Source organism: Tupaia chinensis, unplaced genomic scaffold, assembly GCF_000334495.1.
Source record: "Tupaia chinensis unplaced genomic scaffold, TupChi_1.0 Scaffold000066_1, whole genome shotgun sequence".
NCBI classification, from domain to species: Eukaryota; Metazoa; Chordata; class Mammalia; order Scandentia; family Tupaiidae; genus Tupaia; species Tupaia belangeri.
Window position 1 is genome coordinate 4,980,688 of NW_006159525.1, and position 23,713 is coordinate 5,004,400.

Sequence of the window (23,713 nt, forward strand, 5' to 3'; positions counted from 1 at the left end):
TCCAGGACTCAAATCATGGTCAGCCACGTAAGAGTCCAGCACCTTAACCATCACACCAACTGCTGGCTTCAACCCAATTTATTTCTAAAGACTGTTTGTTTTTTTTCTTTGCAGAATTAACGTCTTAAAAATAAAAATGGAAAGAATATCATTTTTCAAATGACTATATGTCAGGGAAAAGAAAACAGTCATGTTTAAATCTGAACATTGGATTCGAGGCATGTAGACAAACCACTTCACAAAAATCCTGTGGGCTCCTACAGGGCTTCAGAATAATTGTGAGGCATATCTGAGACTCTGTCAAGCCCTAAGTAGAAGAAGGTTTAAATATATTAACTCAGCTGTATGTCAAGAAATTGAGTATTTGAAGCGTGAGTATATATTTATAAAGTGAGTGGGAAGGGTGTGGTATTCAGGTACCTACAACCAGGTGGGCAGATGGAGCCTCTGAGGGAGCAGATAGAAATCTATAGATTCGCATTTATAATTTCTTAATGCTAATAACACGTTGCACTTGAAAAGTGCTTTCCTCCTCCGAGCTATTTTCACATGCATTGTTCATTTACTCCCCCTCATGCCTCTTTCTTGGGACCAGTAGTTTCATAAGGAAGCCTTTGTCGGAATAACATGCGTGGGCTTAGGGAAAACTAGGAGCTATAATAGTGGGCAAACTGAAGTCCGGCAGGAGACAGCCGTGAAATCAGAGTTGTCGATTACGTGCGACCTAGTAAGTCTAGTAAAACCTGCTGAAGTGTTCTAACTGGAGGGGATATAAAGGTGGCTGGTATTGATCTTTGGAGCATGGTAGTTAAGGACTGGAGTCCCACATGGTCGACTATGGTTTGAGTCCCAGACCCAGCTTAAAAATCGTGCTAAGTGCATGAATGTGCATGCCTAAAATCCTGAGAGGAGAAACCAGGAGAAAGGATTAATGGGTGTGGCCATCCCTCCCCCCTTCCCCCAGGGAATGATTTCTCACTTTCTGTCTTTCTCCAATGAGCACATGCACCCTATGGCAATAAACCAAACCAAAACAAAACGAAACAAAAACAGGAGTCTTCTGCTCAATATTCTTTATCTGAAATTCTTCCCTGAGTTTTAAAATGTGGTGGAGCTCCTCTGTAAGGAACGATTTCTGCAGAAACATTATTTAGGCCGTCTCGCTCTCCACCAGAAGCTTGCATTCCTTCCCGCCCCTGAGCAGGTCTGCAGTCATTGGCCAGGAGCGAGTGATAACAGCAATGGCTCCCAGTCACTCTTCCTGCGCAGTGACGGGCAGCCACTGTGTGCTGAGCATGCTCATTGTCCCATTTCATTAACAGAGAGCTCTGTGAAAAGAGCGTTCTCCCTGCCTCGCGCTGATGGGGCATCGAGCCTCACAAGTGGTTAAGCCGTTTGCCCATGGTCCCAGCACTGGTAAATGGCAGAGGCAGAATTCAAAGTCAGGTCTGTGTGGTGTGGTCGTTTCTGTTGATCTAGAAGCTCCCCCGTCCACTCACTGCTTCCTGCACACTGGCAGCTGGCTCTCTTCCAGAGAGTCGCAGGGAGAACAACCTAACCCCGGTTTCTGTGATGTGCTGGGCACTGTCTGCTTTGGAAACATCTCCGTGGTGGGTCAGGCTGCTGCACTCACCTGCAGTGACACCAAGGCAAAAGGGAGCCACCGGACACCTAGCTCGCAGGGAGCCTGGATGCAGGATTTCTGTGCATACGTGTCACTGAAACAGGCTTCCCCTTGGCCAGCCAGTTCTGAATAGTCCACCCTCACTTCAAGTGAGCATCTAGGTGAACCGTGAAAACTTGGAACGAGAACTTCTCTGACTCCTGGACATTTCCAGTGCATCCAGCCCCTTGGACGTACGGTAGCGAGACTGATCTGGTACTCAGTAAATAACATTGCTGCACTACCTTAGAATTTCACCTTAGAGTTTCACTTTAAACCTCAACTTTGGGTGCGTGAGATCGCCATCAGAATGTGTTTGCATCGCTTTCAAAGGACTGTGAACTGGCCACTTCTGCGAGAATTCTGAGTATCTAAATGATAGATGCTGGAGATGGTTCATGCGTTTCCTAAGTGTATGAAAATATCACAACTGACCGTGTTACTCTGCCAGGTCCCTGGGCCTCAGCTGGCCTCCGTCTCCGGGCCTCAGCTGACCACTCAGGGGCACTTTGTCTTGTTTTTGTTTTTTTTGTTTGTTTGTTTGTTTGTTTTTTTAAGAGATTTTTGCTATAGGGCATGGGCACTCACCAAAGAGACAGAGACAAAGAGACAGAAAGTGAGAAATCATCCCTCCCAGGGGAATGGCCACACCATGTCCCTTCTCCATTCTCCTTTTGGGATTTTGGACACACACACACACATTCTCAGAGTTTCAAGCCACCACATCCGGGACTTGAACCACGGTCGAACATGTGAGAATCCAGCACCTTAAACACTATGCCACCTGCTGGCCCCAGTACTTTGCCTTTGACGCTCATGAATAAAAAGAAACACCCTGAAGAAAATTGCTCAGTCCCACACTGAAAGTCTAGGAAATTACTTAATAGTCTTCAAACTGTTCTTCAGAGTATTAAAAAGTCTCTGAAAGAATTTCAGTTTTGGGACCAGCAGTTGGTGTAATGGCTGTGTCGCTGGACTCCCATGTAGTCAATCATGGTTCAAGTCCTGGACCCAGTGGCTTAAATTCACGCCAGGTGCATGTGCGTGCATGCCCAAGATCCCAAGAGGAGACTGGAGGAGAAGGGATTGTGGTGTGGCCATTCCCCCTGGGGGGTGATTTCTCGCTTTCTGTCTCTCTGTCTGTCTCTGTCTTTCTGGCAAGCGCATGTTCCCTATAGTAAAAACCTCTAAAAAAAAAAAAAGAAAAAGAATTTCAGTTTCTTTAAACAGTAAGTTTGCTCTTTTTGACAGCTAGAAAAAATAACCTTCTGTGATTGTGGTCTTTTGACTAAAACTCCTATGTGAGTAATTCTGGTTTGTCTCTGAAAGTGGGATCTACAAGGTGAAAAGAAAGAAAAAGAAAAGAGGAGAGGAGAGAAGGGAAGGAAGGAAGGGAGGAAGAGAGGGGGAAAGAGAGGGAAAGGCTTGTTAGAATAACTGCTCTTCCGGAAACCATGTCAGGTGGACTTGAAAAGGTCCTTAGTCCAGACCCTGTGTGAGGTCGCCCGTGTGTAGGGACAGCTTCCTGTGTCTCAAGACAAACACAGGAAGTCATTAAAAAGCTCGAGATATTCCTCCACCACCACACCTTTTCTTTAAGACATTCAGTGTCTTTGCAGCGATCTCCCTGGCAGCCCGAAGGTCTGTTTTCTCGATGGTCACTGAGGTGCCCTGAGATCTGCAACTTCAGGCACAGTTTCTGACTTAATCCAAATTCTCCTCCAAGGGCCACCAACGATAGGGTGAGGGAAAAAAGCAGATCGAAACCTTAAACTGCAGAGGACCTAATGGATACCAAATTACAACAACTAACAGAAAGTTAAAAAATCCCCCTCTCTGGGACCAGCAATTGGTGTAATGGCTATGTTGCTAGACTCCCATGTAGTTAACTGTGGTTAGTCTCAGACTCGGTGGCTTAAATTCACACCGGGTGTGTGTGCATGTGTGCCTAATCCCGAGAGGAGAATGGAAGAGAAGGGATTGTGGCGTGGCCATCCTGCCGGGGGTTTGTGGGGTGGGGGGGAGCTGTGATTTCTCGCTTTCTGTCTCTCTGTTTTTCTCTGTCTTTCTGGCGACGCTCTATAGCAAAAACTTCTACAAAAAATAAATTAATTAATTAAAATGAAAAATAAAAATTTTTAAAAATCCATCTCTCAACCAGGCAAAAGAGAACTTGTTCTCTGGATGGGGCACGCATGATTCCATGACATCAACAGGCAACAAACCATATCTGTGTCCAATAAATGTCTCCTCCATTTTTTCCCAAATTTCCCTTCCTGCACTCTTCCCCTCTCTCACTCTCTTTCCACTTTGTCCCCAGTGTCCACAGCAATTTTCAATGGTTTTATGCCCTCCAGTCTTTCAGTCTCTACCATAGAGTGTGGACAATCAGTATATGTTAAGTGGAGACATACAGTGTCTCTCTTTCATAGCCTCACTTACTTCACTCAGCAATAAATCTTCCATGTTCATCCCCTTTCTATCAAATGCCGGGTCTTGTTTTTTTATGGCTGAACAGTATTCCATGGAGTATATGTGCCATGCTTTTTCAATCCATTCATCCTTTTGTGGACATTTGGGTTGGTTTCATTCTAGCAATCATGAATAATGCTGCAATAAATATAGTTGTGCAAGTGCTTTTCCGACTGAGTGTTCTCCTGTCCTTTGGGTAGATACCCCAGGAGTGGAGTTGCTGGATCATATGGTGGTTCTATTTGAAGGTCTTTGAGGAACCTCCATATTATTCTCCATAGTGGCTGGACCAGTTTACATTCTACCAACAAACAATGTAGGAGAGTTCCCCTTTCACCACATCCCTGCCAACACTTACCATTTTTCGTTCTTTTAATCTTCACCATTCTGACTGGGTTAGGTGATATCTCATTGTAGTTTTGATCTGCATCTCCCTTATGGTGAGGGATATTAAGCATTTTTTCATATACTTTTTGGCTCCTCATATGTCTTCCGTAGAGAGTCGTTTATTCAACTCATTTTTTCATCTTTTAATTGGGTTCTTCATTTTCTTCCGGGTAAGTTGCTTGAGTTCTCTGTGTATTCTGGTTATCAGTCCCTTATCTGAGGCATAGTTAACAAAAATTTTCTCCCATTTCACATTCATAAATATTTTTTAAGGATGCATGCACTGGCCAGAGAAAGAAAGAGAAAAAGCAAGTGAGAAATCATCCCCCAACCCCCACCCCGGAGGATGGCCATGCCACAATCCCTTCTCCTCCATTCTTCTCCTGATGGCTCCCTAAATAACTTTTATTATCTCTAATAAAATTAGCACCATATGTGAAGTAACAGAGACACATAATATTAACTTAATCTTAATCAGTCAAGAAGTGTTCGTGTGCCTTCAGTGTTTTAGCTGTTCTTAGTTTGTGTGTTGTGGATTCTCACTGCCTGCTAAGAGAACAGCCAAGCTAATCATGTGTAATCAGATTCCAGGCGCTCAGGCCCCTGACCACCGACTCTCACACATGGTGCTTCACCCCTCCTCTCCACACTCCCTTCACAGGTGGGAACGGAGACATTAAGCAATGATCAAATATACAGAGAGTCAATCTTGTTGATAATGACTGAGTAATTCATTTCCATATTTCTTGGATTTTTATCATGCATCAAGTATATGGCATTAATAAATGCACAGTTAAAACCACAGACCCCAGTATTGTCCAAACTTTTTTTAGAGAGGTTTTTTGTTTTTTTTTTGCTATAGGGCATGTGCGCTCACCAGAAAGACAAAGAGAGACAGAAAGTCAGAAATCACCCCCCAGGGAGGATGGCCATGCTACAGTCCCTTCTCCTCCATTCTCCTCTCGGGATCTTGGGCATGCACGCACACGCGCCCGGTGTGAGTTTAAGCCACTGGGTCTGGGACTCGAACTGCTGTCGACTACATGGAAGTCTAGCAATATAGCCATTACACCAACTGCTGGTCCCAGTGAATTTGTCTATAGCCAGTTAGCCTATTGCAGTGATGCTCAAACTCAAACAGGGAAGGCTTGTTAAAGACAGATGGTTGAGCCCAGCCCCTGTGGATGCTGATTCGGTAGATGGAGAGTCAATTTCCTATGTGACGCTGAGGGTGCTGGTCCTGGAATCAGATTTCAGAACTATTAGCTTAGAGCAGGGAATTTTAAGGAGCTGAAACTGTGACTTCTACCTCCGCCATCCCTGATGCGCCTGGCTATAGGGGATGCTGTGGTTAAAACAGGATGGAAGGATGGAAAAGGGAATGCTCGAGAAACTTGCATCTCCACAAGGGCAAAAATAGAACAGAACACCCACCACCGAAACGCCAGCATTGGAAAGCTACGGATGGCCCCAGGGTTCATTTTGTTATTCGGTCGTTCAATAAACCCCACAGCTTCCTGGTTCCCATGTTAGTGTTTTCATCATCGTTTACAAGGGGTCTTCGAACAGTTCGTGGAAAATGCGCATTATGAAAAAGCTGCACGTGGATTTCAATTTTTTAGGAAAATAAACTCGTATCTTAATTCCATTTTTTCCATGAATGTTTCAAGCCCCCTTGTATTTATCCCAGAACTGCAAGGCCAGGGTTGAGGACTTTGACTGCCATTATTTTGGGAGGCCGACCCTTGAATGCATTCAGACTCCAGTTACAGATGGCCTAGGGATCTGCCGACCGCGCGAGTCATGCCTTCCCACCCCAGTCCCAGTGATGAGCGCCTGAGATCATCCATGTCAGAACTTCCTCGGTTCTCTCTGCCTTTGTGCCGTGGTGGCTGAAAGGCCATTGTCTGTTTGTTATTTTAGTCAGTGAAAGGGGACGGAGGAGTCACCCACTCCGAAGAAATAAATGGGAAAGACTCCAGCTACCAAGTAAGTGCCGCGACCCTGTCTGGTGGTGGGGCTAGCTGCCGCGGTGTCCCCTCTCCGGCCTTGTCTTCATGCCACTCTCGGCACGGTCATCTCACTGACATCTCTAAACTCTGCCCCTCGTCGGGTACCAGGCGCTGCACTGGCTCCACACTCGAGCACGTTGGGCTCTCAGCCGTTTCCGACCGGAGGCCCTAACCCGTGCTGGCCCCTCTTTTCCACTTGGAAGCTTCATTCTCCTTTACGTATTACCATAAATGTCTCGGAGAGCGTCCACGTCCACCTGTCACTGGTCACACTACTCCTTGTTCTTCTGCTTCGTGGCTCTTCGCACAGATGGTCATCGCTCATTCTCCTCCCCTACCCCTGCCCTCCCCTGCCTCGGCACGGCTGGAGCAAGGGCCGCTTCTGTGTTTCTGTCACATCACACGGGGCCTGCTACAAAGTAGGAACTATTTCTTGAATCAGTGAAAGTCATGGGGTCATATAGTTCACGTCCATGTTTCCTCTATTCTAAAAATGATACTCATCATCATCACTATCCCATTTTTATAACTATGTGTTTTTAATGGGATTATACACAACTCCTTATTTCATAACCTGCATCTTCTTAACTTAAAATTCTCCTCCACACAAGTGTCATCAAACAGCTTGCTGCTAGTTTCAGCAATATAGCGGAGGGGTTGAGAGCATGAGTCGCACACTCAAGCCGTCTGGGTTCGAATCCTGGCTCAGCCGCGTGTTCGCTGTGTGACTGTAGATACCAAATCTCTCAGTACCTCGGCTTCCTCGTCTGAATGAAGGAGCAGAGAACAGTGCTGCCTCAGGGGTTGTACACAGATGACTCAGTGCGGGAACCCTGGAACCTTCCTGGCCCAGAGAGCCCCGTCAAGGTTAGCTGCTGTTGCTGACGTGGGCTGCCGGACAAAAGGCAGTAAGCTGGAAAACCGAAACCAGAGACTTATTTCTCTTGTTTGGGTGGCTGGAAAAGCCAAGAGGGAGGTGCCAGCCGTGTTCAGCTCCCAGTGAGGGCTCGCTCCCTGGCTTGTGGGAGGCCACCCTCTTGCTGCGTGTCACATGGCAAAGAGACAGAGAACAGAGCTCTCTGGCATCCGTTCTTAGAGGGCACTAAACTAATCTCATCACATCAGGGTGCCACCCGTAAGACTTCATTTGACCTAATTACTTCTCACTCCAAATAGGATCGCACGGGAGGTGAGAGCTTCAGCGTGCCGATGGGGTTGGGGGACACAGTTCAGCCCTCAGTCGCTGCTATCTCCTACTGCTGTGAGACCAACAGGACACGTCCTTCCCCACAACGTCGTTCATGTCACACACACACGCAGAGCACAGCAGTGACTATAAATAACTTACAGTTCTCCTCCACAGTAATTGATTTATCCATGTGCACCAACAAGGAATAGCTTGCTTTGTATTGCTTTATTATTTTTTTCTGTTTTCACAAATTACTACACCATATCCCCAAAACCACTCCCTCCACCATTTGAAACCAATTATTTTTTTTTTTCTGTTTTCACCAATTACTACACCATATTCCCAAAACCACTCCCTCCACCATTTGAAACCAACATTTTGAAAACTCACCACCTGGGAGACATGATAAATTTAACTTTACTCAAAAGAAAACCTTAAATATGATGGCATATTCTGTCTGGAATCCTACAGCAAGGCAGGGTGACAATGATCTTGGTGATTCGAAAATCAGAATGAAGTCCTTGAAAATCTGAAAGAGCAGGAAACCTCATTTTATCTGGACTCATCTCGAAGTGTTTTGAAATCCACTGGAGCATTCCATTTCCCAAGGCCTTGGATCGAGACGTCTAAAGACTGGTGTGTCCTCACTGGCTGATGACAGGGGGTCAGCTTAACTGTAAAGAGTGGGAATAGACAGTCTCTGTGCCTTTCAGTCCTGGCCCCTCAGGGCTCTGTGAGCCCAGGCGATGCTTCTTGGAAGAGAAGCCCACACTAGGTTGGTCTCCAGAGTCTGAATCTGCAGCAGCTTGTCAGTGTCACTGGCTTTCAGGAGAGAGTGCACCCGGATCGTTCAGATGCGAATCATTTTTGCTATAAATTTTGAGACCGAGTGAAACCCCAGGCAAAGGTGTTAAACGTCAGCATTTAAGGACAAAGCATCGTGGCATACTTTAGAGTCTTAGCTTACTCCGAAGATATGGGAGTCAGCTGTTGTCTCCAGAAGTTGGTTTTGAAGCCATTAAAAAGAAACGTGAAGCCCCATAGGATGTAGTAACCACTCACAAGATGGCTGTGATTCATTGAAAGCTTCCCTGCTGGAAAAAATGAAGTCTGATGATGGCCGTGTGGGTCCTTCACACTTCCTGCCCCTCGGTGATCTGTGAAGGAAAATATTTTGGAGACATTTGGAACGCAAGTAGCTGGCCACTTATTCAACACAGTTTGATCGGGACCTAGTGCATATCAGCCCCACTCGAGGTCACAGGATAAAGCCCAGGAAGAGATGGCGACTGCTTCTCCGCAGCTCACCCACATTGGAGGGAGGGAGAGCATTTTCAAGTGAGCAAAGAAACTCCTGCACTGACTGCAAATAAAAGTAAACTAAAGCAGCAACCTACAGGGACCAGCAGTTGGCGTAATGGCTGTGTCGCTGAACTCCCATGTAGTTGTCTGTGGTTCGAGTCCCGTACCTGGTGGCTTAAGCTCACGCCGGGTGCATGTGCATGCATGCCCAAAATCCCGAGAGGAGAATGGAGGAGAAGGGATTGCGGTGTGGCCAACCTCCCTGGGGGGTGATTTCTCACTTTCTGCTTCTCTCTTTCTGTTGAGAGCGTACGCACCTTATACCAAAAACATCTCAAAAAAAGCAGCAGTCCACAAAGGGGCAGGCTACTTTAGACCCGGAACCGAGGGTGGCTCCTCCAAGCAGGCAACATTTGAGCTGAGACATTTGAGCCAAGACACAGCAGTCTCTGAAGCCCTGCGCGAGCCCTGCAACACACGTGAGGTTACAACACACGCGAGGCCCTTGCCAACAATAAACTTCAAGGAATGGAAGGACACCACATGCGGCTGGAGCGGAACGAGCAGAAGAAGGAGAGGAGACAGTCTGAGGGAAATGGGACCTTGATCAGAACACCCAGCAGGTGTCCCCTGGGCCCCTTGTCTGCCACTGGGCTCTCAGATCTGCAGGTTTTCTTACAAAGAGGAGCCACTGGCTGTGGTGACCCCGGGTGACCAACTCGTCCCAGTTTGCCTGGGACTTTTTTGGGCTGTTCTCAACAAACCAAAACAATCGGTCACCCTACGTTCGCCATTTCACACGGGCCAGAAACAGCCTTCGCATTCTTAGCTAGTTCGGTCCCCACTGCAAGGCAGCATTGCCTCTGTTATCTCACACAGATGAGGAAGCTGAGAGCGATCGTCCCAGGACGCACAGCAAGGACGCGATGGAGTTAGACTCTAACCAGGCCCTTGGGACTGCAGACACTGAGCTCTTCTCCCCTCACTGCATCTTAAAAGTCTTTTACACAGCGACCAGCAGATGGTGTCATGGTTATGTCTCTGGACTCCCACATGGCTGACCATGGTTCAGGTCCTGAGCACAGTGGCTTCAAAATCACCCCGGCCACATGTGTGTGTGCGCGCGAGATCCTGGGAGGAGGATGGAGAAGGGATTGTGGTGTGACCTTGCCCCCTGCAGAGTGATGTCTCACTTTCTGTCTCTCTGTCAAGCATACATACCCTATAGCAAAAATCTCTCTTTAAAAAAAAATCTTCTACACAACTCAAATAATAAGAGGGCATTTGATTTGGGCCTAGCTGGAGAGCATGGCTGGGGGGCTTCACTCTCTTCCGAAGGCCTGGGCTCCCTGCACTCAGACGTCCCACTCTGCTCCCATTCTGCACTTACTCCCGTCTGGACGCAGGGCTCATGCAGAGCGGTCAGGCCTGAATAACCAGCAGCCCAGCCTCAGGGGCCACTGCAGGGCTGACAGTCTTCCAGGACCTCTGCCTCTGGAGCACAGGAGCCTTCACAGACCTTGGGCTCTCGGGAGCATCGTCCGTGTCATCTCGCTTATTTCTATGAGGTGTGCTCATTCGCTGATGTGAGACACAGCGCTCCTTCATGGCTGCCTCGTCCATCAACTGCAGCTCGGTCGAGAACTTCCTACCCGGGGGCAGCGCATAGTCATGGATGGGAATTATGTCCCTGTGTCTGAGGGGTCAACTGTGGCCCGCAGGGGTGCTCAGGATCAGGGCATTCGGCCTTGGAGGGTGAGGGGGTCAACATTTTAAACTTGACATATTTTGCATTTTTGAAAAGCTCAGTTTCAAGGGTCCATGGGAAGCAGATCTGATAGCACTGGGGCTCGAGCCCACACGGTACCTCTCGGCTGTTGCTGACCAGCTGTTGCCCTGTGGACAGGGCAGGTGACTTCTGGTTTACCACCCTCCCCTCCCCTCCACATTGCCTCCCCAAATCGAAGCCACATAGCTTGAGCTGTATTTTTCTCACAATGGAGAAATATTTCTCTAGGCACACATTGCTTTCTTAGTGGGAGAAACAAGATCTCCATGTGATTTTTCTTTTTCTTTTCTTTTTCTTTTTTAATAGCATCTGTCTGGCCCCCACAGACATTTCAGTTCAAATAAATTATGAGAAAAGACTTCCTTTTTTTGTTTGTTTGTTATCCTTAATTTATCTGGAAGTTTCTAGAATGTTGGATTTTATAGCCCCATCTCTCCAGATTGTAGGAAACAAGTAGGATTGCAGACTTTCTGTTTGGGCATAGAAGAATGTATATTCAAAACTAAAAATAAAAGAATCGTCCTCCTGTAGCAAAATTTCCTGAAGCAAAAGGACAGTTTCACCCCAAAATGAAGGCAGACGTGATCGTGGAGTAAAGAATGGCGTCCCTCCATTAAGTCACGTGGGTTGCAGGTTGCAAGTGGGAGAAACCCTCTTTCAACTGACATAAGCATAGAGGGCTTCAGGAACAGTGGGATCTGCAGACATACACCAGCCCCTCAACTCTTCGTCCCTCTCTTTCCTCTGTGCAGGCATGTTTTCCGTGGAAATGGTGTTGGTTCAGGAAGTCTGGGTCTTACATCTTCAAATCTATTCTTCAAATCCAGTGGCACAAGAGCAGGCATCTCTCCTGATTATTCTCACAAAGCTGTGAGATTAGCCCACTTTTTATCAGTATTTGGCCATCCTGAACCAATCACAGCAACTCAATCGTATGTGATGTCTGATTGGCCAGGGCTGGGTCACATGCCCGTCCAAGGGTGGGATTAGTTGGCCTAGATGACATGGAGTTGACTGGAGAGCAGAGTGGTTTCTCCAGGAAAATGCAAGTTCTGGCATGGGGAGAAGGGGGAAGGAAGCTTGCAAGGAAGGCATAGGTTAATGATTATTACATAAACAAAGCTTCCCTACCCAACCTTGCTCCGTGATAAGCCTCTGCATATTTTTCTTGTTTGTCTTTTTCATTTCACTCGGGACCCATGAAACAGAGTTGCCATCCTACACTTGAACATCTCTGTCTTAACACACTCACTCCTCTGCTATTGGGGATTGTCTTACAGCCACTAACAAGTGCTTTGTTTGAAATTGCTATAGACGTCAGATGCCACAGAGAAGCCCATCACGCCACCAGAGCCAGAGCCTGCCCCAGCAGCCCAGAAAGGCAAAGAGGGCTCGTCCAACCCACCGGAGCAGCCCAGAAAGGCAAAGAGGGCTCGTCCAAGGACAAGAAGCCGGCGGAGATGAACAAGCAGAAGAGCAACAAGCAGGAAGCCAAAGAGCCAGCCCAGTGTGTGGAACAGGCCCCGGGGGACGGGAACTCACTGCAGAACGGGGACAAGTCCCAGAAGAGACCTGAGAAGCGACAGCAGTCCCTTGGGGGCTTCTTTAAGGGCCTGGTAGGTGGATTTCAACCCCCTCTTTCTGGGCCGAGGGTATGGTTCGCACCTCCAGTTGGGATGGATTGCTAAGAGCTGGCTGGACATTTGGCAAATATGTATTGAGCAGTGACCATGTGACAGGCACCAGGCTCGGTGCAGGGAGGAAGACTGACAGGGATGTTGCTATTCTGGAGCCCACGGTCAGGTACAGGATTGATGGGTGCGGGGTGCTACGTACAGGTCGAGTTGAGGTCAAGGGAAAGGCCTTGGGTTTGGGAGGAGTATCCAGGAAGACTTCTGAGAATAGGTGACATATAAGGTGAGACCTTGGCTTGGCCTGGAGAGGAAGGCCCGGGAGGTCCAGAGCAGAGGTGCACCCATAGGACAGAGAGAAGGACAGGACTGAAGCTCAGGGGCTGGAACTGTGAACACAGGATGGCAGGACCAGGTAACTGTCCCCTGTAGCCAGAGGGCACCCTGAAGAGTTTAACAGGGGACCCCAGCACCACACCACCTGACTCGTCTATCACTCCCACTTTAAAGAGAAGAAACTGAAACACAGAGAGTTAAGTAGTTGGTTGGAGATGTCACAACGCTAAAAAGGAACCTAACCGAGTGTTGAGCTTGAGCACCTGATCAGAGACCCTCCTCGTCCACCCCTCACCAGGGGGTGTGCGCTGAGCGCCACGCCGAGCGCTGAGCGCCACGCCGAGCACGGGCTACGGCCAGCGCTGTCGTGGTGGATGTTACCGAGCGGCAGGACCCTACAGCTTCTTTATGTTTTTCTCCAGGGACCAAAGCGGATGTCGGACGCCCAAGTGCAAACAGACCCCGTGTCCATCGGACCAGTTGGCAAATCCAAGTAAACAAACCGCTCCAGTCCCCACCAGCTCCTCCTGCCACCAAGATGGCCCCTCCCTGTCCCGCCTCCTCCCAGACACACTCTGTGTATATATTTTTCCTTCCCATGGCCACCAAATGAAATTCTGCCTACAAATCCAGCCTGAGCTGTTGTATATTGAGGTGTATCATTTACGTCTCTGGTTCAGTCTCTCCTGGCAAATTCCATAGAGGGTTTAGGTCAGAAGAATCGGTGATCGCCAAGCAGGGCAGGGAGCGGGCGGAGGAATGTCTGCGGGTCGAGTTATGAGAAACGGCAGCGACAAGGACGTTGCAGGGAAACCATGCCTGCTAGAGGGAACTAAGCCTTTTAGCCAAGGCATGTCCATCCTCTGAGCTTGGAGAAGGGAGATGAAAATCTTTAAATTCGCATTTCATGGAGGGAGAACAGGAGCTCGGTGTTGAGTGGTGGCCAGTTTTCTGGTGTGAAAAAAGAAATGCAGAAGAATTGTTTTCCAAATAGGGTCCTCGAGTGTTACTGCTGACAGGGGAAGACTGACTGGAGAAGGCTTGAAAAGACTTGAGAGGACAGTTGCTTTCAGGCTTAATAACCAGAGCAAGGATTTCAACTTCAAAAAACAAACAAAAACGTTGCACGTTTTCTTTAAAACACAAGGGGGCGTCGAGGTCTCCATTTTTATCCTGCGTTCCGTGTCCCTAACAAGGATCTGGTCTCCGCAATCTTACATGATTAATGTTTCTCAGATGGCTGAGGGCTTGTTTCACTGTTCTGTCTGACACTTACCCTAAGTCTGTCTGTCATTTCCTACTGTACGTAGGGTGTGGTCTGAGAAAACCCTCCCCGTAACCCCGCTTAATAAAAATTTACAGAGTATTCAAATATCTGAGTTTGTTTTAATACTTGTACAGAGCAGTAATAGGACTGGGTATATTAAAATGTCATTTGAAGTAGAGTGACCCACAGTCATGGATTCTGTATCTTTCTTTTTATGATTTAATAATAATAAAAAAAGACACTTATTTCTAAAGTATCTTTTTTTTTTTTTGAGAAAGAGAGATTTTTGCTATAGGGTATGTGTGCTCACCTGAGAGACAGAGAGACAGAAAGCAAGAAATCACCCCCCAGGGGGGATGGCCACGCCACAATCCCTTCTCTGTTCTCCTCTCTAGATTTTGGGCATCCACACACACACATCTGGTGCGAGTTTTAAGCCACCGGGTCCAGGACGGGAACGGCAGTCGACTACATGAGAGTCCAGCGACATAGCCATTATGCTAACTGCTGGTCCCTAAAGTATCTTTTTTTTTTTTGGAGAGGTTTTTGCTATAGGGCGTGTGCGCTCGCCAGACAGAGAGCGACAGAGAGACAGAAAGCAAGAAATCACCCCCCAGGGGGGATGGCCACGCCACAATCCCTTCTCTGTTCTCCTCTCTAGATTTTGGGCATCCACACACACACATCTGGTGCGAGTTTTAAGCCACCGGGTCCAGGACGGGAACGGCAGTCGACTACATGAGAGTCCAGCGACATAGCCATTATGCTAACTGCTGGTCCCTAAAGTATCTTTTTTTTTTTTGGAGAGGTTTTTGCTATAGGGCGTGTGCGCTCGCCAGACAGAGAGCGACAGAGAGACAGAAAGCAAGAAATCACCCCCCAGGGGGGATGGCCACGCCACAATCCCTTCTCTGTTCTCCTCTCTAGATTTTGGGCATCCACACACACACATCTGGTGCGAGTTTTAAGCCACCGGGTCCAGGACGGGAACGGCAGTCGACTACATGAGAGTCCAGCGACATAGCCATTATGCTAACTGCTGGTCCCTAAAGTATCTTTTTTTTTTTTGGAGAGGTTTTTGCTATAGGGCGTGTGCGCTCGCCAGACAGAGAGCGACAGAGAGACAGAAAGCAAGAAATCACCCCCCAGGGGGGATGGCCACGCCACAATCCCTTCTCTGTTCTCCTCTCTAGATTTTGGGCATCCACACACACACATCTGGTGCGAGTTTTAAGCCACCGGGTCCAGGACGGGAACGGCAGTCGACTACATGAGAGTCCAGCGACATAGCCATTATGCTAACTGCTGGTCCCTAAAGTATCTTTTTTTTTTTTGGAGAGGTTTTTGCTATAGGGCGTGTGCGCTCGCCAGACAGAGAGCGACAGAGAGACAGAAAGCAAGAAATCACCCCCCAGGGGGGATGGCCACGCCACAATCCCTTCTCTGTTCTCCTCTCTAGATTTTGGGCATCCACACACACACATCTGGTGCGAGTTTTAAGCCACCGGGTCCAGGACGGGAACGGCAGTCGACTACATGAGAGTCCAGCGACATAGCCATTATGCTAACTGCTGGTCCCTAAAGTATCTTTTTTTTTTTTGGAGAGGTTTTTGCTATAGGGCGTGTGCGCTCGCCAGACAGAGAGCGACAGAGAGACAGAAAGCAAGAAATCACCCCCCAGGGGGGATGGCCACGCCACAATCCCTTCTCTGTTCTCCTCTCTAGATTTTGGGCATCCACACACACACATCTGGTGCGAGTTTTAAGCCACCGGGTCCAGGACGGGAACGGCAGTCGACTACATGAGAGTCCAGCGACATAGCCATTATGCTAACTGCTGGTCCCTAAAGTATCTTTTTTTTTTTTGGAGAGGTTTTTGCTATAGGGCGTGTGCGCTCGCCAGACAGAGAGCGACAGAGAGACAGAAAGCAAGAAATCACCCCCCAGGGGGGATGGCCACGCCACAATCCCTTCTCTGTTCTCCTCTCTAGATTTTGGGCATCCACACACACACATCTGGTGCGAGTTTTAAGCCACCGGGTCCAGGACGGGAACGGCAGTCGACTACATGAGAGTCCAGCGACATAGCCATTATGCTAACTGCTGGTCCCTAAAGTATCTTTTTTTTTTTTGGAGAGGTTTTTGCTATAGGGCGTGTGCGCTCGCCAGACAGAGAGCGACAGAGAGACAGAAAGCAAGAAATCACCCCCCAGGGGGGATGGCCACGCCACAATCCCTTCTCTGTTCTCCTCTCTAGATTTTGGGCATCCACACACACACATCTGGTGCGAGTTTTAAGCCACCGGGTCCAGGACGGGAACGGCAGTCGACTACATGAGAGTCCAGCGACATAGCCATTATGCTAACTGCTGGTCCCTAAAGTATCTTTTTTTTTTTTGGAGAGGTTTTTGCTATAGGGCGTGTGCGCTCGCCAGACAGAGAGCGACAGAGAGACAGAAAGCAAGAAATCACCCCCCAGGGGGGATGGCCACGCCACAATCCCTTCTCTGTTCTCCTCTCTAGATTTTGGGCATCCACACACACACATCTGGTGCGAGTTTTAAGCCACCGGGTCCAGGACGGGAACGGCAGTCGACTACATGAGAGTCCAGCGACATAGCCATTATGCTAACTGCTGGTCCCTAAAGTATCTTTTTTTTTTTTGGAGAGGTTTTTGCTATAGGGCGTGTGCGCTCGCCAGACAGAGAGCGACAGAGAGACAGAAAGCAAGAAATCACCCCCCAGGGGGGATGGCCACGCCACAATCCCTTCTCTGTTCTCCTCTCTAGATTTTGGGCATCCACACACACACATCTGGTGCGAGTTTTAAGCCACCGGGTCCAGGACGGGAACGGCAGTCGACTACATGAGAGTCCAGCGACATAGCCATTATGCTAACTGCTGGTCCCTAAAGTATCTTTTTTTTTTTTGGAGAGGTTTTTGCTATAGGGCGTGTGCGCTCGCCAGACAGAGAGCGACAGAGAGACAGAAAGCAAGAAATCACCCCCCAGGGGGGATGGCCACGCCACAATCCCTTCTCTGTTCTCCTCTCTAGATTTTGGGCATCCACACACACACATCTGGTGCGAGTTTTAAGCCACCGGGTCCAGGACGGGAACGGCAGTCGACTACATGAGAGTCCAGCGACATAGCCATTATGCTAACTGCTGGTCCCTAAAGTATCTTTTAATAGTCAACTTTCAGAGCAGGCCTCTCCTGCTCCGTGTCTGAGATGGATTTATCCCCCACAATGGAAATCAGTGCTCTTCCTCCTTTATCTGCTTTGGAAGATAATTCTCTCCCAGATCCTCTTGGATTTCCTTATAATGGGCACACACACGAAAGTGTGCACATGTGTGTTTGCATATGCACATACACGCACCTAGATCCGAGTGCTCTTTTAGGTCAGGTTGCCTGGAGCCGAGCCCAAGACCGGGACCCGGAGGTATATCGTAACCAGAGCGTGCTCGCCAGGCTCCCCGAGAAAGGGAGGAAGAGGGAAGGAGGGCAGTAAAGGAGCCAGGTGGGACTGGGCTGAGCCAAAACAGGATGTGCACACAGAGTGGGTGCGACCATGAGGCCAGAGGCCAGCCTCCGTGCCCTCACATTAGTCACAGGCTGCCATGGAAGGTGTAGATGGGACGGGCAAGCCGCTGCCATTGAGCTGAGAGGTCAGATCCCATAGCTGTGGGAGCAGGGCATTGGTGGTGTCTGCTACAGGTACACACATGTATGTTCAGATATGTACAGGTGCCCACATTTGCTCACACTTCAATGAACATATTACATACAGGAAAAGCAGCTGCATGCACACGCTCAAATTCACAACATACAGACAAGCATGTGTTACTAACCTAGACATGCATGCGTGAAAAATAAACACTGACCATACTCTCCTGACATGGACCTAGGGCACGGGAACAGGTCTGACCCCGGTAGAGCAAACCAGCACTTTGACAAAAAGGCATTTTTTTTTTTTTTGGAGAGGTTTTTGCTATAGAGCGCATGCGCTCGCCAGACAGACAGAGAGAGACAGAGAGATAGAAAGTGAGAAATCATCCCCCAGGGGGGATGGTCACGCTGCAATCCCTTTTCCTCCATTCTCCTCTTGGGATCTTGGGCATGCACGCACACGCGCCCGGCATGAGTTTTAAGCCACTGGGTCCAGGAGGCGAACCGTGGTCGACTACGTGGGAGTCCAGCGACATAGCTATTACACTAACTGCTGGTCCTGCAAAAAGGCATTTTGAACAAGTGTTCACAAAACACTTTTTTTTTTTTTGAGAAAGAGAGATTATTGCTATAGGGTATGTGTGCTCACCTGAGAGACAGAGAGACAGCAAGACATCACCCCCCAGGGGAATGGTCACACCACAATCCCTTCTCTGTTCTCCTCTCTAGATTTTGGGCATCCACACACACACATCTGGTGCGAGTTTTAAGCCACCAGGTCCAGGACTCAAACTACGGCCAACTAAGTAGGAGTCCAGCCACGTAACCATTGCACCATCTGCAGGTCCCACACAAAACACTTTCTAAAAGCACAGCTGTGGGGGCTGCTGGTGTCCTCGCTCCCAGCATGGCCAGTCCAGGCGCTAAGTTTGCAGCGAAGACCAGAGGCCTGACCTTGCGGCTGGCCAAGCTGCTTCAGACCTCCCCATAAAACCTGGAGGCTCCTCGTGCCTGTGTGGCTCCCAGTCGAGGAACTGTCTCATGTCACTTCATGTCAGAACACTTAACTTGGGGTGGTGCAGGGGGGATCGATCTTAGAAAAGCTCTTGGTAAAGGGCAACCTTCCCTCCGCCATCACCACAAGTAGAGCCTGTGATGATTCAGATGGTTCAGGTTGGTTCTCAGACACCAGCTATTCCTTTGTCTCCAAAGCCATGGGGGGAGGGTACCTGCTGTGACTTTTGGTGGCTTGGGCTGCAGTCCTTTGAGAAAGGTGACAATTATTTGCAAGTTTCACCACACTGGGTGTAGGGGCTTTTCACTGCTGAGAAATACCCCCAGGCAGCAGGGAGAGACCAGGGTCTAGTGACTGAGTAGCTCAGGCCAATTGCTAGTGTAGAGGGTGCCCCCACGGCACCCCACAAACCAGACATTTCTCTTTGCTAACACTCTGCAGAGCACAACGGTTTTTATAACTTGGCTTCCCATCTTCCTGAGCCAAAAGGAAAAAAAAAATCTTTTAATGCAATAACTTGTTTCTTTGTTTGCTGTAAGGCAAGAAAACTTAAAGCAGAGAGAACTCAAGAAGTGACTTCTTTGGGGGGCCCTAAGTCCAGCTGTAGTTTAAGAAGCGAGTTAAAACTAATTGTGTGTTTTGTGTATGTGTGTTTTCTTGTTTGGGATCGGGAAGCTTTTGCTGTCAAGATCCCAGTCCTGATGCATTTATAATACGTAACTAATTTCCACGCCTCATGCTGAGCTAGAGTGAAAAAGAGCAGAAACTCCCCAAGTGAGCGCAGGAAGGCCGTTGGGACACAGATTTGAGAGGGACTGAAGTCCCAGCGAGGGCTGGAAACCAGGGGAAAGGGCGAAGGAGAACTTGCCCACAGCAGCGCGGTACAAATGCCAGAAAAAAGGGAAGGACGCGAGACCGAGGGGGGGGTCAGAGGTGCCTTCTCATTAGTACTATTTATTTACTATTCACTTATTTATTTTTAGGTGCACAGGGAAGTGTGTCTTCTTCCATGTCAAGAAGTGGCCTTTCCAGAAATGAAGCTAGTGAGCTGAAATGGCCGCCAGTCCACACGCGCACGCGCGCACGCACACGTACACACACATGCACACACACGCGCGCACCCCACGCCACAAGACTGCTCTCCAGTTCCAGCTGACGGTGACTTTTTGACTGATATCATAAAAGAATTTATTTAAAAGAGCAGTTGTTCCCAGCAGCCTTCAGGTCCCTCCTGAATTCATGAGCTTGGGGAAGGAGGCAGAAGCCTACACAGAGGCCAGAAAGGGAAGGAAATGGGAAAGAAAGTCAAATGCTTGTGCCCTCGCTCTTTAAACCGATTTCCAGGGAGTTAAACTCTCCCTCCCTCCCTCCCTCTCTCTCTCTCACGCACACACACACACACACACACACACACACACGCACACGCACACATGCCGATTGTCCTCATTTGTTAGCAAGCAGTCTAGGTACACGGGGGGCTCGTTAAGTTAAATTCCAAGAGACAGATCTGTGTCCGCCGGCTCCTTCTCAAAGGGCCTGGAAGGGAGTGGATTTCTACAATCCTGGTCTGTCATCTCTTAGGGCAAATAGTCCCAAGTCGACCTTACACCTTGGAAAGCAAACTCAGCCACATGACCCCCCAGAAAGGGAAGGGAAGCTTTCCAGTTACTGACTTAGCAAGGTCGCAGATGGGGAGAGCCAGGGCCTGTGCTCCGCAGCACCCTCAGGGTACAGGGCTGCTCCTAACCACCCTCTAGTCCCCCTTCCAGCCTTTGTAAAAGGCAGTTTCGCATGCCGAGCAGAATGGGCTTCTCCGTGGTCAAGATGTTGCTCACTCTGTCAGTGAAAATACAGTGGCGCTGGCCCACGGAATTATGGGTTCCATTAGGAAGAAAATAAATGACTAAGCAGCACGTCCTGTAAATTTGTAATTCAGATCTATGGCGCAGGCCCCAATGCCTGAGGATCCAGCCCTCTGCATAAACGGTTTTCTAGAGAATTTAACCCTTTAACCTCTTTCAGCCCTGTCCAGAAAGCTGCTCTTGACAAGCTGCTCCATCTTCTGGCCCTTTAACTTGCCACAGCACAAGTCGCCATTCCTGCAGTTCCGCAGATGTGAGGATGATGCGAATCATGCCTCGCATTAGCATTAGCGCTCCTTACCGCTTATGAGACGCTTCCTGAATACATTGTCTAATTTAAAGCTGTGCTTCCCTAACTGAATTGAATCGCATCCTCTGGGAGATTTTAATTATGGAAAAACGTGCATGCACCTGTGCTGGTCTTTTTATTTCTGTTTGTTTGTTTGTTTGTTTGTTTTTCCAAATTTGTGCTTCTGCATTTTTGGTTGCCACCAAAGGAGCTCATTCCTTCAGAGTTTTATTGTTCCCTCAGCATGTTCCCATTAAATCATACCACACGGGGGCGCTCTAATACCTGGGGTTTTACACTTTCTAGCCAGGGCTTTTTTTTCTGGTTGCCTATCAGGGTGACAGAGCCAAAGCAAGGAAGGCTGTCTACTGATTGACTTCTAGAGCCCTCAAGCGTAATGAGGAGAACTCAAGAAGCCAAACTAGGTGGGTCAGCGGCCTCCCATGATTCCCAGCCCTCCAAGACAGATAAGGATGTTTTTTCCACTTTTATCTGCAGGGTCTTAGCAGATGTGGGTTGGCAAGGCCTTTAGGCTGGAGTCATCTCAGGGCCCGGTGAGTCACCCCGGCTCAGCCTACTCCAAGCAGCCCCACCCCCTTGCCTCACCTGCTGGAGGGCAAATGACTTAACCTCTCAGTTTCCTCCCTCGGTGATGGCCATGGGACAATTAGGGCACTGACTTGGGAGCGACTGGGCTGGGCGCCGGAGGAAGAGGATGCACAGCAAACAGTGCTGGGGCTGGTGCCCAGAAAGCACTCGGTGAATGGGAGCCGCTCGGCACCGAGCGATTAGCGCCCACAGGAAACCCTCCGTGTACTGGTAAAGAAGGAGAAGGAAGAGGAAGTAGGGAAAAGAGAAAGAGAAGGAGAAGGGGAAAAGGAGTCGAAGGAGAAGAAAGAAGAGGAGAGGAGAAGAGAGAATGAGGGTGGTGCCGTGGAACAGCCTTGGCGCTGTTTCTCTGGGCCTCTGTGCTGGCTAACAATAACAATAATAATAAGGAAATATATCATTTCATATAACAGGTGTTCCATCAGAGCTGGGCCCTGAATCTCCGAGATTCGGCTCTGCGTGTGTCACGGGCCCACTTCATCCTAAAGTGGGTGCCAGAGGATTGCTGCAGTTCTAGGCAAGGGGATTATGAGATTACCCTAATCAGTTTCGTCTGATCATTTTGGTGAAGTTAGCATTGAGAAGGCAAATATTAATACAATGATGTAATAAATAGCAAAGCAGTTACTGATATCCGGATTTCTATGGTTAGCTATTGCCTCGCCAACCACGCCCCTCCAATCTAGACTGTAATGACACGGCCCCACCCTCCAAAGCAGGGCCATATGCCATGGGTTGCTCAGGATCCTCCTGTCTGTCTCATTCATCACTCTGTCCTCAGTGTGTAGACAGGAGCGACAGACACGCTCTGGGCCCCTCCATTGGAGTGGGTCCCCTCATGCTTTACAGAGAGCTTGTTTTCACTCCGTTGTCTGATCCTCTAAGCAGACACCACCTTCCCCAGGAGACCAGCCCCATGGCTCTCCCTGCCGATCCCTGAACCACCAGCACCTCCAACCCGTGAGAACATAGAATTGCAAATCCTCAAGCCCCACTGGATCAGAAACTCATGTGGTGGAAACTTGAACCTGAAAAGTCTGTGTTTTAACCAGTCTAAAGCCCTGAGCTCTTGGGTGAGCTATTCCGCCCCTGAGCTTTAGTTTGTTCCTTTGCAAAATGAGAACAAGAATGGCCCTTGTCCCAGAGACTTGCTGAGAAGAGTAAACGGGACGGAGCATGAAGGCACAGTGTCAGGAGCGTAGTAAGTGCTCAGTAAACATGACTGACGACGATGCTGAAGTCAGCCTCTTCCCGAGGGAACACACGCCCTCTCCTTTGTGGACTCAGGGGCCACCCAGTCTTTGGACACCCTCAGGATCCAAGTGGCCTTGGGTGGAATCCCAGTTCTAGCCAGGTGGCCTTCAGTTGCTTAACTTCTACAAGCTTGACTTTGACATCCATAAAATGGAGATGCCAGCAGAATCCACCCCACTGAGTTGCCATGGAGACGTAATAGTGTATCACATGCCAAGTACTTAGCCCAGTGCCTGCACATAATAAGAACCTAATAAATGTCCTTGCTTATGGAAACATCTTGAGATGCGACTGTTCTTTGAGTACCTGTCAGCCCATTAACATGCCTGCTAGAACTTGTTCCTTCTTTCTTGCCCCACCCCCCAACTTCAATGTCCAGAATTTGCCTCTGGTTTCTACTTTATTGCCAAAAAAAAAAAAAATCCTTCCAGACCTGGAAAAGAGCAGCCTTTCTCCTCCCCTCTTGACTCGCAACCCTCTCTCCACACCCCCATGCCTCCATATCTTTCCTGGCCAGTTGCTCACAAGTAGCTTAGCAGTTTCGAGAATACAAAAACAGGAAATTAGGCTCCAGCCCTGACTAAGGCTAAAAATCTCAAGTACAAATCCTTCAGTGGACAGATTTCTTTGGTTTGCAAAAACTAGGACCTTAAAAAAAATCAGGTCCCATGGCCAAGATCTCTGGATCGGCTTAATCATTTCCTTTGCAAGTTTATAACCTTTAACCATGAAGAAGAGATGGTGAGAAAGGGGGAGGCGGGAGCAGAAAATGTTTTAAGTCAACCACAAGACAGGACAGGAAATTCTGGAGAGGGGAGCGAAGAGCATTTTTCCTTAATCCCCCAGTGGCAGGACAGCCTAGAGAACAACTCTGGGAAGCTGCTCATTGTCCGAGGAGCGACCATCGGAGGACGACCTCGTGCTGTCGATACTGAGCAAGGAAAACGTCCCCACTTTCTTCATT

General features: G+C 48.7%; 1 protein-coding gene and 1 long non-coding RNA gene across 2 annotated transcripts in view; one reads left to right on the forward strand and one right to left on the reverse strand.

Moving 5' to 3' along the window:
* Positions 1-14,202, forward strand: part of BCAS1 (brain enriched myelin associated protein 1) — a 134,359-nt gene extending 120,157 nt beyond the window's left edge. The window contains 4 exon segments of the mRNA XM_006141900.2: positions 6,446-6,511; positions 12,129-12,195; positions 12,237-12,430; positions 13,204-14,202. Of these exon segments, the coding sequence (XP_006141962.1) occupies positions 6,446-6,511; positions 12,129-12,195; positions 12,237-12,430; positions 13,204-13,278 (402 nt within the window). The 3' untranslated portion in view covers positions 13,279-14,202.
* The window catches only part of LOC114005145 (uncharacterized), a 30,979-nt gene continuing 15,388 nt past the window's right edge, over positions 8,123-23,713 (reverse strand). Inside the window, exon 2 of the long non-coding RNA XR_003547038.1 lies at positions 8,123-8,880. This is a non-coding gene — a long non-coding RNA (uncharacterized LOC114005145). The remainder of the gene's footprint in view (positions 8,881-23,713) is intronic.